The 15,639-nt window shown below is 38.5% G+C and overlaps 1 protein-coding gene across 1 annotated transcript; it reads left to right on the top strand.

Annotated features, from left to right (window-relative positions):
- The first annotated feature begins 457 nt into the window (after positions 1-457).
- LOC306854014 (WD repeat and SOCS box-containing protein 1-like) lies at positions 458-15,172 on the top strand. The gene is made up of 9 exons (XM_079391792.1): positions 458-796; positions 4,071-4,239; positions 5,929-6,200; positions 7,593-7,724; positions 8,460-8,560; positions 11,672-11,844; positions 11,937-12,050; positions 12,724-12,831; positions 13,235-15,172. The coding sequence occupies exons 1-9, from the start codon at positions 757-759 to the stop codon at positions 13,395-13,397; spliced, it is 1,272 nt and encodes a 423-aa protein (XP_079247918.1). The 5' UTR covers positions 458-756; the 3' UTR covers positions 13,398-15,172.
- The last annotated feature ends 467 nt before the right edge of the window (positions 15,173-15,639 follow it).

Genomic DNA, 15,639 nt, shown 5'->3' on the forward strand with positions numbered 1-15,639 from the left:
GAAAATTCGGATTTTCTAGGTCTAGATACAGTTATTAAAATAACCCTAAATACATTACATTTTCATGGTAACTTTACAGAGAGTTTCTGAACTACAAATCTTGGATATTAAACATTGCAACTAAAGTTTCTTTGTTCTCTACCTGCTTCAATGGAACATATCACAACATGAATCGTTAATAGGCACAACAGACCAAAAATAAATTGTACATTAAATTCCTGACACCTTTCAAGCAATTTCATCACTGAATTCGATATTTTGTTGCTTTTAGAGATAAATATTTAAACTGCAGCACTGGATTAGCGCTTCATCGTCACGCTCCTTATCAGCACGTATTCCACGAATCCATTCCATTCATAATCTCGAGCGAACAGCCAATCAGAGGCCACGCGTTAACGGATTTCCGCGAATCAGAAAGCGGCAACTGTAATGACGTCGCTAGAGTATCCCGCCCATCAGTGTGTGTTCGAGTAGTTAGGAGACACGCGGCCATTACTATACGCTGTATTCAAACCGAACGCATCGCGATTTGGGGAACTAAACTATCACTGCCTCATTTTCTGTTTAAATTTCGGTTTTATTAAACTAAATTTAAACTTTAAAGACGGTACTTTTGCCTGTTTTTCAAGCAGTCGTATATGTAAATCCAGTCAGCGTCAGACGCTCCGCACATACAGCCTTCTCCGTTTGTTCATCTGAACGCCTGTATTTCGTTAAACAAGAAGATTCAGATTTAAGAGACTCGCTAAGATTTAGATGGCAAGCTTCCCAGATTTTGTCAACGAAAATGATATAGGTGAGTTTCTCCATTTCTCGTCACTGTTTTGTGTGTGTGTTCATTTTTAAACGTGTGTAAGTTATTATCCTATTAATGTTTACATTTGTGCAGCTATGGATGTAAGGTTACTCAGGATTTCAGTGTCTGTCGTGTTTCAGCCATATTATGACACAATTATCACTAAGACGCGGACTGAACTCGAACAAATGCGTACGCCGTGTATGTCCGTTAAAACATGACGTTTAAATATTGACAGTTATTTGAATATTTCATAGTTATTGCCAGTGCTATAATTGTTGTGACCCAGAGCACACCCACACCCTCCCCCACCGTCAGCAGACCCCTGTGAATGACTCACACCACACCAGTGATTCACCAGCTCAGATACACGTTATGCCTTGTGTTAATTATATGAACTTTTACATTTTTTTTAATATCCAGGACGACGTATACATATAGTGATTAGTAACTATTCAGTTAGTCACTGGTGTGGTGCGAGCTGCTACTAATCATTAACCTGTTTACTGATTAGTAACATGATTGTTTCTGTTAAAGGGGAAGTGACCCATACTCGGAATTTGTGATCTGCATTCACTCCCCCACCTACAATCCCTGCCTCGAACCCACGACCTTCGGGTTACAAGTCCAACTCTATCCATTAGGCCACGACTAGAGTCTGCATGAATTAAAGTCTGCATGAAATCAAAATTGGCTGCACATTGCTAGTCTTGATGAGAACAATTAATCAATGCAAGTTAATCCGCTGAAAAAAAGTTTTGGTAATCTTTTAATCTAAAAAGATTAAAGTTACTTTTAAAAGTAATGCATTACTAAAAAAATAGGGCTGGGTAAAAAATATCGATTCTCCGATTTTAATCGATCTTCAGTTTAACGCAACGATATCGATTCGGGAAATCCCCGAATCGATTCTTAATGCGCGTGGTTCACGTAAGAGGATATGAATATTCACCTCTCGTCCTGAAGGTGTCACCATCTATAGATATACTTACCTGGCAGGGGAGACACCATGATCAAGAAGGCGGTTCACCCAGGGCGAGGCTTGGCCACGGTGTGTGTGTGTTCACTGCTGTGTGTGTGCACGTTGGATGGGTTAAATGCAGAGCACGAATTCCGAGTATGGGTCACCATACTTGGCTGAATGTCACTTCACTTATCTTTCGAATTGCTCCACTAAAAAAAACAACTGTGTGCACCCTATTATTAATGTAGATGTGTATTTCAGTAATAAACTTAAGTAGGAGAGTTTCAGTTACCAGCATTTATATCAAAATATGGATCCCATGTCTGCAAAACTAACATTTTAAATGAAATATTGATAGCTAATCGATATCGAAATCGAATCGAAACCATAAAAATAAGAATCGAATCGCAGAATTGGTCACAATACCCAGCCCTACTAAAAAAGGGGTGTAACTTTTACGTAACTTTTCTTTTTATGGAAAGTAATGTTACGTTACTTTTTAAATATGAGGAGGGCTTGATTGTTTTTAATATAAGAAGTTGTATTTATAGCAAACGTAAAAGCCTTTTCACACCAAAAAGTGTAATGAATAAACCTCAGGCTGAAGGAAGAGTAAATTCACGTCTGTAAAGTAGAATGCAGGAGAAAAAGGTTCAACACTCTTCAGCAATAAAAAAACAATGAAACACAATTGTTAGTTTATCTAAAGTAATTTTTGCTTGTTAGTATGGTTGAACTGGATCAGCAAATGTCAGCAGCAGAGGCATTTGTTAATAAAATGGGATTAGATGCATTTGTGTTGTTTAATATAACTATTGCAGGTTTGTCATATTCTGAGTTTGCATTTTACAGTTTAATTCATTTTGATGAATACTAAATCTGTTTTTTGAGAGTGGGATGAATTAATGCACATTCATATTTAGTCTAGAACTACAGTAACGGGGAAGTCGTGGCCTAATGGTTAGAGAGTCGGACTCGTAATCGAAAGGTTGCGAGTTCGAGCCCCCGGCCGGCAGGAATTGTAGGTGGGGGGAGGGAATGTCCAGCGCTCTCTCCACCCTCAATACCACGACTGAGGTGCCCTTGAGCAAGGCACCGAACCCCCAACTGCTCCCCGGGCGCTGCAGCATGGCTGCCCACTGCTCCGGGTGTGTGTTCACGGTGTGTGTGTGTGTGTGTGCATTTGTTCACTACTCACTGCTGTGTGTGTGCACTTGGATGGGTTAAACGCAGAGCACCAATTTCGAGTATGGGTCACCATACTTGACAATACGTCACGACTTTACTTTTTTACTTTACTTTAACAACATGTTCTCACAGCACACACAACTCCTCTGTACTTCCGATTTCTCTCAACATGGGGACAGGAGAACTGTCAGTCAATAAATGGGGAAAAAAAGTAACTGGCGTTTTAAAAAAAAAAAGTAACTCCGATATTTTCTTGTAAGTTAAAAAGTAGTGCGTTACTTTACTAGTTACTTGAAAAAAAAGTCATCTGATTACGTAACTCGCGTTACTTGTTATGCGTTACCCCCAACACTGGACATCAGTTTGATGGCTTGGGCAGAATATCCTTAAACACCCCTCCAGCCGAGTGAGAGACAGAGAGGAGCAGCGCAAAAATAAAACCCCGCCCTCTATTCAATATTCCGGTTCACGCGGACTTTAACGAATGTCTGGTTTTTGTCAATGAATTCTACAGACATTTTACAGACAACTGTTTACTTGTGTAATGTTATATAGGTTCCAATTGTTCCATATTCACTATTGTAATAAGTACCTGTCTAATGAATAGCTTCCAGTACATTTTAAAACTCTTGGATTGCTTGCTGTTTACTAAAAAGTACTATTAACACTACATTTTCAAAATTATTTGCATAAAGAGTCACAAAAAAATCATATAAATTCATTTAAAGGATTGTTCACCCCAATATCAAAATTCTGTCATTTACATTGGCTTTGTTTCTTCTGTGGAGCAAAAAATTGTTTTTTTGGTCCATACAATAGAAATCAATGGTAACCAACATTCTTCAAAATATAATCTTTTGTGTTCCGCAAGGAAAGTAAATCATACCAGTTTGAAACACTCAATTTAATGGTGAGCAAATGATAACAGAATTTTAATTTGGGGGTGAACTATTAATTAAAAGAAAAAAAGTAGATGGAAATATAGTTATAATGTAACTCAATGACCGCTATGAAGGCAAAAATGCATGTTTGTTGTAAAACAGTAACAAAAATTAGTTTGCCAACAAGTTTGGTTTTAGAAAATGCTTTAAAGTCTTAAAAATATGCTTTCTGTTGTAACAGGTAAAGCTAAGTTCATCGGGGAACTCCTACCTCCTGTTGCTCCCTTTGACCAGAAGTCTGGACGGGAGACTTGGACTGTAGCTTTTGCACCTGATGGTTCCTACTTCGCTTGGTCTCAAGGGCATCGAATTGTGAGACTTGTACCATGGAAAAAATGCTTAGCCAGCTTGTGAGTATACACACTTATCTCTTTGTTTCCCACTGTGGTGAATTGTTGCAATACAGCTTGTGTGTTGATGGACTGACAAAGGCAGTCTGTGCGTGTGCTGGTTGTCTGGTTTGGCCCTCTGGGCTTTCAGATGGTGGCTATACCACAGTGGTGCCCAGTGTTTGGGCTTGTTTAGCATTCAGCGGCATGGCATAGATCAGCAGTCATCATCTCACCTTACCCTGTGGATAGAGAGACCGCCATTGAGCATGCGGCCCTGCCAACCAGCTATTGTCCGGTATTGAATGCAGAGTCCTCATTATGAGGTTCACAGCATTGCCCTTTGGCTGCATGCCTTAAACTGAGCTACTTTTTGGGCTCTTTTCCAGTGTTAAATGCAGTAGGTCTTGTACTTTTCTGCAAGAGTTGGGTACAAAATGATCAACCCAACAACTACTTCAGCAGTCATTATATTAAGTGTTAAGTAATTATCTTGTGCTTTCGGTGCAGGATTTATTGACATGCTCATGCTAGTGTTCTTCATAAAAATACTAGAAATATCATTGCAACATAAACCATGCAGACAACTTTAAAATCTAAAGTAAAACTTTAACAGAAGTTATGATAGTTGGAAGTAAACAGTTTCTACGTGTCCATAAAAGAGAGCCATGGTATTGTAAAACTATTTTCAGTCATTTTATATTGAAGTGTAGTAACTTTATTAGTAGTTGTACACACAAAGGACATTATTTGGTTAAGTTTAGGTTCAGAATTGTACTAAAATAATTCAGAAATAATTGGAAAAAAAATACATTTGAGTTATAGTTAACTAAAAACATAAAGTTGATTCCATAAAATGACACTCTAAAACTGAAATAAGTTAACTAAATCGACATTAAAAATTGTTTTAGTAACAGTGACAAAACACCGCAAAATTACTAAAACTTTAAAGTTTACTAAAAAATTTAGCTGTGATAGTATTTCAGTGGCACTTAATTCAAAGGCACAATTTATACTGGTTAATTGAGTCTTTGGTATTCTTTTTAAATTAATTTGGCTTTAGAATGTACTGGAATTTTCCTTAAAGAGTTAGTTCATTCAAAAATAAAAATTTTCATCACTTACTCAACCTCATGTTGTTCCAAAACCATAAGACTTATTACTCTCTAAAACTCAAATTTGACCTGGATTAAAGCGCTCTATTCATATTGATTACTTTTACAGTGTCTTCATTTGTTAGTCTTCAAAACACACAAAAGACTTACAGGTTTTTGGGTGAACTATTCCTTTAATGCTAAAGCAGAATGAAGCCACTGTGCCATTAAAAGCTTCAGCTGACACGTGGCAGGCTGTTTCAGTTCTGTAGCGCCTGCTCTGTATTCACACAATAACCTCTAGTAATGATTCCAGAACCTTTTTTGATTAACTTCATGAACTGGCCAAGTGACGTTAAATGGGCCAAAGATGATGCAACACTTCTGTAATCTCTAAGGCTGGGAGTTTACTTGGTGTTCAAATACTTCTAAGAGTTAAATATGTGCAGCTTATTTCAACAGATGTGCTAGATAACATTTTTAAAAAGTAAAATGTCCTCTTGCTGTTCACAATTTTTAAACTTTAAGAGATTTCGTGGTCTGTTTTCCATCAAGCACAGACATGATTCTCATGCCAACACAACACAATAACTTTTTCCTCTTTCTCTCTCCCTAGTTCTGTAAGAAAGGAAGATCGGTCGAGCGGTGCAGGTCCTCGACGACTGTCCCGGCAGAACAGTGAGGGTAGTCTGCTGCCAGGCGAGCCCAGAGAGCACACCATTGACTGCGGTGACATCGTTTGGGGTCTGGCCTTTGGCTCTTCTGTTCCTGAAAAGCAGAGTCGCTGCGTTAATATCGAATGGCACAGGTTCAAGTTCGGCCAGGACCAGCTACTGCTGGCCACGGGCCTCAACAATGGCCGCATCAAAATCTGGGACGTCTATACAGGTGAGGTGTCCTTTCACTGAATCAAGTATCACAGACTAATCTAGAATCTTAGTTAATAATTCAGTTTTTTTTTTTCTGATGATTCTGCACTAGAGTAAATGTTTTAAAAATCACAGTCCTCCCATGCCATCTTCTCTCAAAACTTCTGCAGGCCAGCTTCCTGTTTTTCTATTTCCCAACAGACGCGTGTGTGCTCGCATGTGTGTGTAAGAGAGAGGGGAGGTGGTGGTTGTATAAGATGTTGACGTGATCTTTTTAGCCCTACCTTTTTGTCATTTTGACCCATTTCTGTCACTTAATCATACTTTTCATATTTTACAAATGTTTGTCTGTATACATATTGATTTTTTAGCATTTAGTGCTAAATTATTTTTATTACATATTTACTCAACCTTATAAGTACACTCTCCCTTACACAATAAATCTCCATTTTATGAACCTTTGTACCACTTTACCATTGGTTTCTTGACCACTTAAGTTCTACTACTGTGCCTCTGTTCAAGTTTCACATTTTAATGGTCATAACAGCATGTGTAAATCTGCTAGCGGAGAACGAATCGCTGTTTTTGCGAAACAGAGAGGTGGTTGTTGACTGCAGAAAAAAGTAGTGACTCTTCTGAGTTATATAATTAATTTTTTGCCCAGCTGTTAAACATATTAATAGGTGGGCAGGTCCTGCAAAGACACTGCCATTGGCTGTTCTGAGGGGTAAGAGATGTTTTCTTCAGTGGCTGACTCCACCTCCCTTCTAACTAAAACCGCAATGCCATAAATTTACCCAGCACATTTGCTCTTTTCAGGGTGCCAGACTCCTCCAGCTGCCTTTATTTTTCTCCCCTCTGAAAACATTCTAGAAATCTGATAGCTGTGTATTGTACAGTATCTCGACAGGGTTTGCGCCATGCACCTGTCATTCTATATGCTAAGTGAATGTATGTTTTCATGTTTGACAAGTTACAAATAGGCCCTGTTACTAAGCCTCAATCATATTTTAGAAACGCATGTTAAAGATTTGTTTTGTTAGTGTAGATGCAGCTAATTGTAGGGATTTAATCCGGATTAGCCTGTCAGTTGTCAGTGATTGTGCTTTTTTTATGTCTCTAGGCAATTCAGCACCTTTCATAAAGGGCTTAGATGTATAACCGCTCTATTTTTCTGAAACGCCTGGGAAGTCCCTTTTTTAACATCTGCTTTAATAAGCGTAAAAGCCACAAACATAATCTTCCTTTCTTTGATTCCTAAGAAGTTTATTATGTGTTAAATGCAGCTCCCAAGATTGACTCCGTTTAAATTGATTAACGTGGACTTTGGGCTGTAAACAGTGGTTGATCTGGAATTATTTGGCTGAAGGCTTTTTTTCTACCTTTATCCTCAATTGTTTCTTCTGTACAGGAAAACTTTTGCTGAACCTGATGGACCACACAGACATTGTGCGAGACTTAACGTTTGCCCCAGATGGGAGTTTAGTGCTAGTTTCTGCCTCAAGAGACAAGACTCTACGTGTATGGGACCTCAAAGATGACGGTGAGGATCAAATAATGAATTTGTATTTGGTGCAACTACCTTTTGTTTTTGTTTTTAAGCTTTGCATATTAATATTAACATGCTAGAGCTAGGTATTGTGTAACCCCAAGCTGAAAAGTCTCTGGAGTAGATGTTTCTTGCACAGCAGCCTGCTTTTGTTTTCTGCAGCCCATTTATTTTCATTTCATCTCCATAGAGTTCAGCACGCACACACACACTCGCACTCAGAGATTTGGGCATTAGGCAGGGTGAAGTAGTTGGAAAATAATTGGATGCCAAGTCCGAAAGAATGTTTGCTGATATTTTCTCTATTTCTGGCAAGATCCTTGGACAGACTTGCTGTTTTAATAAGATCACATGAATCTTATTTATATGCTGGGAACTTGAAGATAAAATGGAGCTCACTGTATTTGCAAACAGGTTTTTTTTGTTTTACTAATCATGAAGGAATGTTGGCCAGAGTTCAGCTAAATTGGACACTATTGGAACGTGAAAAGGAATTTAGCTACTGGCTAAAGTATATTTATTTTATTGTTATAAGGCATCAGCATTGCTTTCAAAGGATGAATATTGTATTGGGAAAAGTTTTTATTGTAAACTGTTTGCATAATGTTTATCGTAAATTGTAACAATTTTACTTTGAATTTTAGGAAATTTTAAAAGCCAACTATAAATGTTATAACAGAGAAACAAAGTATTACTATACATTAAGCAATCTGTATTCTTTGTCAATAGGTAACATGGTTAAAGTACTCCGTGGCCATCAAAACTGGGTCTACTGCAGCGCTTTCTCACCTGATTCATCTGTCCTTTGTTCCGTAGGCGCAGGCAAAGCGGTATGTTTAGCAGTTCTGTCTTCCTCTTCATTACCTGTTTGGTGTGTTTCTCACTGTTGATAGTTCTGCTATGACCAATCAATAAGTGCTAAATAAATCTTTGTCATCATAATGCTCAGTGCTATAACCTGCTTCTATAAACCTTGCCTGTAGTTTTGGTTTTTGGTTTGTTTTTGTTAATACAAATGAATGCCTGGTTTTTATGTGCATGTAGATAGAAATGCAAATGGCTTATGAATCTTCTTCACCCATAAAGCTGTTCTTGATATTACTGTTAATAACATTTTAAGAGACTTCAATAATACACATAAATAAAATTTGAATAAAAATGATGTCTATATATCTTTCCCACAAACATAGTGGTCTTAAATCTGCTATCAAAACTGGTATCAAGAACTTGAACAAAAATTCAAATGTTTGGGGTCAGTAAGATGTTAAAGTATAATTTTCTTAAAACAAATAACACTTTTAAAGTGTCCTTTTAGTTTAGTTTCAGTTTTAAAGAATCAGCACAGTTGTTTTCAACATTCATAATGTTTCATGGGCACCAAAATAGCATATTATAATAATTTCTGAAGGATCATGTGACACTGAAATCTGGAGTTAAAGCTGCTGGAATTTCAGCTTTGCCATCACAGGATTAAATTACATTTGAAAATTCATTCAAAAAGAAAATGTATATTTTAAATTGTATTAATATTTTCCAATGTTACTATTTTTACATTTTAAAAAAACTTGCTGATTTCAAACTTTTGAACAGTAGTGTATTGTCTGTAGCTGTCATGCTGGTTTTGTGTGAAAGCCCTTATGGCACAATGAAGAAAATATTCCAGTCAGCAAGTCATCCCTGAAACCAGCTCTCGAGTCTTTCCGACTCTTAGCTAACTCTCCTCCCATGAACATGCAGCAGTGGTTGAACTGTACGGTTGTGTGTGTCCATAAGTGTCTTGCTTTCCCTGTCCCAGGTGGTGGCAAAGCTCTGTGTTTGAGTGATTTTGAGGGAAGCGCCGCGCTGACATATAGAGCAGCCGGTGCGGACCACACGGGGCACGGCTGCCATCGAGGCCCCTGTTGGACGCTCATGTGCCCACGCCCCAGGGGCTTCCATGCTCGTGCCCACAAGGGCTTCCTGTACGTAGGTTCTGCTCCATGTCTGTCTACCTCCCGCTGTCGCAGTTCTCACTTCTTTTACCTTATCTCTCAGAAGAGTTGACAGTGAGATCACCTTCCCTTCCTACCCCCTACTTCCCTTCCTTAACTCTTTTGCATCTCTATATTCAGTAGCATTCCCATCATCTACACATTTGACCTAAAACAGGAACTCTAGACATTGTGTCTCTTGTACGTGTACACAAGTCAGCCAGTAGAACCCCCCCCGCCCCCGCCGCTCATTCCCCCACTCATTAGTGTCTATCTCACACCACCTCTGATACGCAACGCTCGGCCACTATTCGATTTTTCTGTTATTAAACCCCTTGTCAGACTCTTTTGTAATAGGGTTAGTAGTAAGGTGGGGTGCATTGTTGGCATGTGTGAGCAATGAAAGGGCTCCTTGTGGTCTCAAAAGACTGCCTGCAGACCGATAATATCAGTCTAATGTGGAATTACTCGGATCGGGAAAACGGGTTACGCAAATTTATCATTTCTTGTTGCATCATACATGAAGCCACCAGAAGCTAGACCTGTGGGTACTTTCCATGCTGGTTGCATTTACTAAGTGAAAGCGCATTTTGTTTTCTATTTGTGAATAATGTAATTGTCGTGTCCTGAAAGCAGAGGCTGTTTTAGCGATGCTAGCTCGAGAACTTCAGCATACACCAACTTGTTTTTCCTAATTTGTAAGGAACCACAGTAGCACTTGTTTCTCCTAAAGGTCGATAAAATAGTTCTAGTTCAACTTCCAAAAAAAGGTTGTAATGTTTCTTTCACGTGCAAGATATCTTGCTTAGCTTAACGTTGAATGCTGGCAGTAGTTGCACCCTGAAGCCCTTTTATCTCACATTGCCAAGTTAGAGAAAATGGTAAATTAGCCTTGTATAATGCACCGTTGTAGTTTCTCCAACAACACCAGAATGTTTAAACTGCAATTATCTATTGAATAAATAAATATATACACTTTTGCTCAAGTGCAATGTCTGTAGCTTATAAGAAATAAACAAGAATGTTTTCTTATAAAGACCAGAGAGACCTTGTTTTCTTGACACTCAAAAATACGCTCTCAAGGTGTGGTCACATTAAAGAAACGTTGCAGTCAAAAAATCTGTTATCATTTGTTAAAAGTGTAGCGATGAAGCATAGCTCACACTTAAGTCACTTTTGAACCAAGCAGCTTTTGGTTTCCAATCTTTCTGAAACCATTGTGAAATCTATGTGGGGAAATCTTTCGCCCTCACATGATTCCCGATTGTATGGATTCGTATTGAAATCAATAGATTTCGCCCATGACAATTTGCCGAAGCAGTGAATGTGATCACACCTTTGCACATTCTTAAATGTAAAAATTGTGCTGGAGCAAAATAAAGCACTAGAAAGTCTAATGATTCATTGGCAGAGTTTGCAGTTGTGACATGTCTGTATTCTGTGTTTGCCAAAGGAGTCAACCTTTTGGCCATCAAATGTTCTCTTCTCTTGCAGTATCTCGGTCTCTTCGTAGGCCTCCACCGGCGCGGTGCAAGCCTATTGTAAACTCAAGTGAACTAAAACTGAAAGGGGATACCAGTGGAGTAACATAATGTTACCTTAAGTTACTACTTGTTTGTATTTTTTTTATTTACACATTATGTAGTAATTCATGGAATAATGTAATTTTATATATTTACACTAGTATTTCTGTATGACTGTAGATTTTAATTTAAAAAATGTGAGCATTGATGTAAAGACTTGCAACTGCTAGCTGAGTTTGACATTGTGCAGTTTTGTGCAACTAAGCCTTGCTGTTTCATTGGCATGTGCTGCTTTTTCTGGGTTTGGTTGTAGTGCTTAAGATTTTCCTAAAAAAATGACACTGAGCACATTTTGATCTTGTTGTTTAATTTGAATTAATTGAATTCTTTGTCTCTGAACAGTGTGGAAGAGCACAGTAGGCTATAATACCGGTCTTTTGCATTGCAGGTCTTCCTGTGGGACATGGATAAATACACTCTGATCCGTAAGCTGGAGGGCCATCATAATGATGTGGTGTCCTGCGAGTTCTCTCCTGACGGGGCCTTGCTGGCCACAGCTTCCTACGACACCCGTGTCATCGTGTGGGACCCTCATACAGCCACCGTTCTGCTCGAGCTGGGGTACATGACTTGTTTTTCCACCCCCTTTTCCTCCTCTAGCTCTGTGATTTCTCTCTCAAGCTCATGTTGTTTAACTGATCTCTTCCCTTCAGGCATCTCTTCCCTCCGCCCTCACCCATATTTGCAGGAGGAGCAAATGATCGATGGGTTCGCTCTGTCGCTTTTTGTCATGACGGTCGGCACATTGCCAGCGTCACTGATGACAGGTAAGATAATGCAAACACTCAGTCATTTGCTTTTGAAAACTCAACACTGATTGTTTGTGTTGCAGTTAGTAGCCTGCATTAAGCGTTAGGGCGATAGGAGCTCTGGAAGGAGTGTGTGATTTTGCTTCAGGGCCTCTTTCTGAGAAGGATCACATGCCTCTCATATGACGTCCATTAATCACTATGAGGCGCCCAGTTTGCCTTCGCCGCGCCTCCTGCCGATTCTGGGTGGAGGCATCTCTCTCTCTCTCTCTCTTGTACTGAGAGAATGAAACCAGTTGTGCTCTACAAAATGGCGGATGATAAAATAGCATTTACTGTGCATACGATTTATTTTGCGGTTATGTACAAATGATAGGATCATTCTCTTGTCCACCAAGGCTGTTTACTTGATCAAAAATACAGTCATTTAAAACACCTATTTTAAATAGTAATATAATGTAATTTATCCCGGTGATGGCAAAGCTAAATTTTCAGCAGAAATAGAAAACTTTTGTAACATTATAAATGTCTCTACTGTCACTTTTGATCAGTTTAGTGTCCTTGCCGGAAAAAAGTATTCAAATCTTCCTGACCCCAGATTTTGAACAGTACTGCTTTAAAAGTTATGCAAGACACTGGAAACCGCAGTGGTGGAAAACAACAACAATCAACTTGTATTTTCATTTCTCAGGCTGGTGCGTTTCTGGAGAATTGATGAGAAGAGTCCTCAAGCCATCGCCCCTCTCAATAACGGCCTCTGTTGTGCCTTTTCTACTGACGGAAGTGTCTTAGCTGCTGGGTATGAATCTGTTTCTCCATTGTTTGCTGGGTAGTGTTACTACATAAACGATCGATTCTGTATCTTGGCTTCTATCTGTTCTTCTGTTTTGAGATGAAGCCGAAAATAACTTTCATAACACTTTAAAAGTATCCTGAACGATCTATTATAAAAGAAATGCACCAAACCGGTTCTGCAGCTTCCTTCATATATAAAATTATTTAGATGAGTTGGCTATCCCACATAGTCTCATACTTTTCTGCATGACCGCAGTCTGCTAAAGCTGAATTGGCAAGTTCTACTGTACAAACACAAGCAGACCCTGTTCAAGATGAAGTTTGATTGATATAGTTTACTGAAACAGCAGAATGTGTGTCGGTGCCAAGTTAAATAAACTAAATGCCATCCCGTTGTCTTCACACAGGTCTCGTGACGGCAGTGTGCATTTCTGGGCTTCTCCACGCAGCATTGCAAGCCTCCAGCACCTGTGCCGCCTGACCCTGCGGCGAGTCATGCCCACCCAGCAGGTTCAAACGCTGCCCATTCCTTTCTCCATGCAAGACTACCTAGCATACAAGACGCTTTAAGTTGGAACGCAAAACACTGCACTCTGTGAAACCAATGAAATGTGTGTGTGGGGTTTTTTTTCTCTTAAAAAAAATAAAAATTCTGCTCAAACCAACCTCCTAATGAAGGTTTGGTTGGTTCTTTTTGTATTTATTTATTTTTCAATTTTTTTTTAAAGTTTAGTTTTCCTATTTGCAGTGTATTTCAGTGCTTTGTTCAAATTTGTGTTTTTTTTTTAAACTCATATCAGGTAGTGGCCTTCAGACAGCCTTAATATATCATTGGACCACATTTTGTTTCTTTTTTTAATCTGGCACGATTTGTACAGCACCTTACAGTTGGTAAATGATGAAGGGTGAAAGTGGTGCTTTCTCTGGCTCAGTTTAAGGTGTTCCTAAACTGAGTTTAAAGCGATGTGACGGGGGGGTTGTCTCCCGAATGTTCTGCAGTGTTTTCTTTTTCCGTGCTGGCTGTGAGAGGGATTGAAGGGAAGTGACAATGTGAAAGTGTGTATGTGTGCGTGCATGTGATGTGCGAAAATATAGTTGGGTAGTTCAGGGACACAGGCAGTGCCTCTCCTTGACATGCCTCTTTAGAGAAAAGAAACATCCACATGCTTATGCTGCTTCAGTAACGGCCTTTATCATCACAAGCCTAAAACTTCTGTAACACATGGGCTAATCTGTTTCCTCCATAAATTGTATATTTTTTACCTGTACAGAGAACTGTAAAGGCACGTGTATATGCATATGTTTGTGTAAAAATATATATGTAGCTCCAATTTTTTTTCCATGCTTCTCATACATCACTTTATAATGCTTGTATTGAAAGTCTGCTCTGTACATGGTCTTTTCTCTTGTGCAGTGATGTTTTTTTGTAGGGGAATGACAAGTTTGCTTTGAGGAGAAACTGCCAGCCAGTTTAATGAGATTTTAACTAACCAGCAGTGAAATTGATGCCACATCTTTGATTTCTCGTTCCAAATAAATTGCCACTGACTTCCACTCGCTGTATCTGCTATGAAATATGGCACTTGTCTCACCACTTAACTCACAATCGAACCTCAGTCTGTTAACACTGATATTTAAGACCGCAATGTGTTTAAACAGAGAGCCAAAGTGAGGTTTTGGGGAGGTAGTTTTGTTTGAGCAGCTCTCATCTACCTCTCATTTTGAGGAACTGGTTTATTGGATGTCCTGGAACAAAAAGGCATGGTTCTGTTTATTGATTGCATAAAGCATGTGACCCTGCCTGTCATTTAAAGCAATTGAATGGTATCAATTAAGAATGTGGCAAATTCATCTGGTCATGCAGTTGAACGGTCTTGGCAATACAAATGTGTTGAAAAAGCTGATGCCAAAGATCCCCTTGGGTTCTTCTTGATGTGATTGGCACAGTCCGTTTTCTCTTACCCTCATTTATGGCTAAAACTTGAAAGTCTTTTTATGTATGTCTGTTTTTCTGCTTGGGTGTATGAAGAACACTGATGTTCAACAGATTGGATTTTCTTTAGAGCGATTCCTATAAAGTAGATTTAGAAAGGATACAGAGATGCACTTCAGTATTGAAGTGTTGGAATTTGGTGGTAGTAGTTTTCAATCATTATTGAATATTATAGAGATGCTTGGAAGCTAGTTTATTTATCCAACTCTTTCAGACAGAATACCTAATGCTATGCTCAACTGGAGCAAGTGAATTTATCAAGTCATTTTATGAGGTTGTATTTTTATTTTTTCCTCCAGTATGTGAGCATTTTGTTTGTTTTATGACTGTCGAAATAAAGTATTTTAAATCATTTTATTGTCTTGAAGCAGTTTTTTTTTCAAAATTTAATAATATTAAATATAATTTATATATGTATGAATTGTTATATGTAAATATAGTGCGTGTATACACGGTTGGTTTGTTTGATCATAAATGCTGTAACAACAGTCATCATTTATAAATGTCGAAAACAGTTGTGCTACTTTATTTTTTTTTTTTAAACCGGTATTTTTTAATGATTCTTTGTAAAATAGGAAGTTCAAAAGTACATTTACTTTTGAACATAAATATCTTTTTTGATCAATTGAATACATCCTTGCTGAAGATAGACAGACAGACAGATTGATTTAAAAAATTGACTTATTGAAATGTTTACATATTGGTATTATAATGCAATTGTGCAAAAATAGGCCTAGATAAATAGAAAAACCTTTCAATTCCTGTATAAGAACAAAAAGCAGCAAGGGCTTGGTAGCTGTCAGTTCCGTGGGTCATTGA

The sequence above is a fragment of the Barbus barbus genome (genome assembly GCF_936440315.1).
Source record: "Barbus barbus genome assembly, chromosome: 34".
NCBI classification, from domain to species: Eukaryota; Metazoa; Chordata; class Actinopteri; order Cypriniformes; family Cyprinidae; genus Barbus; species Barbus barbus.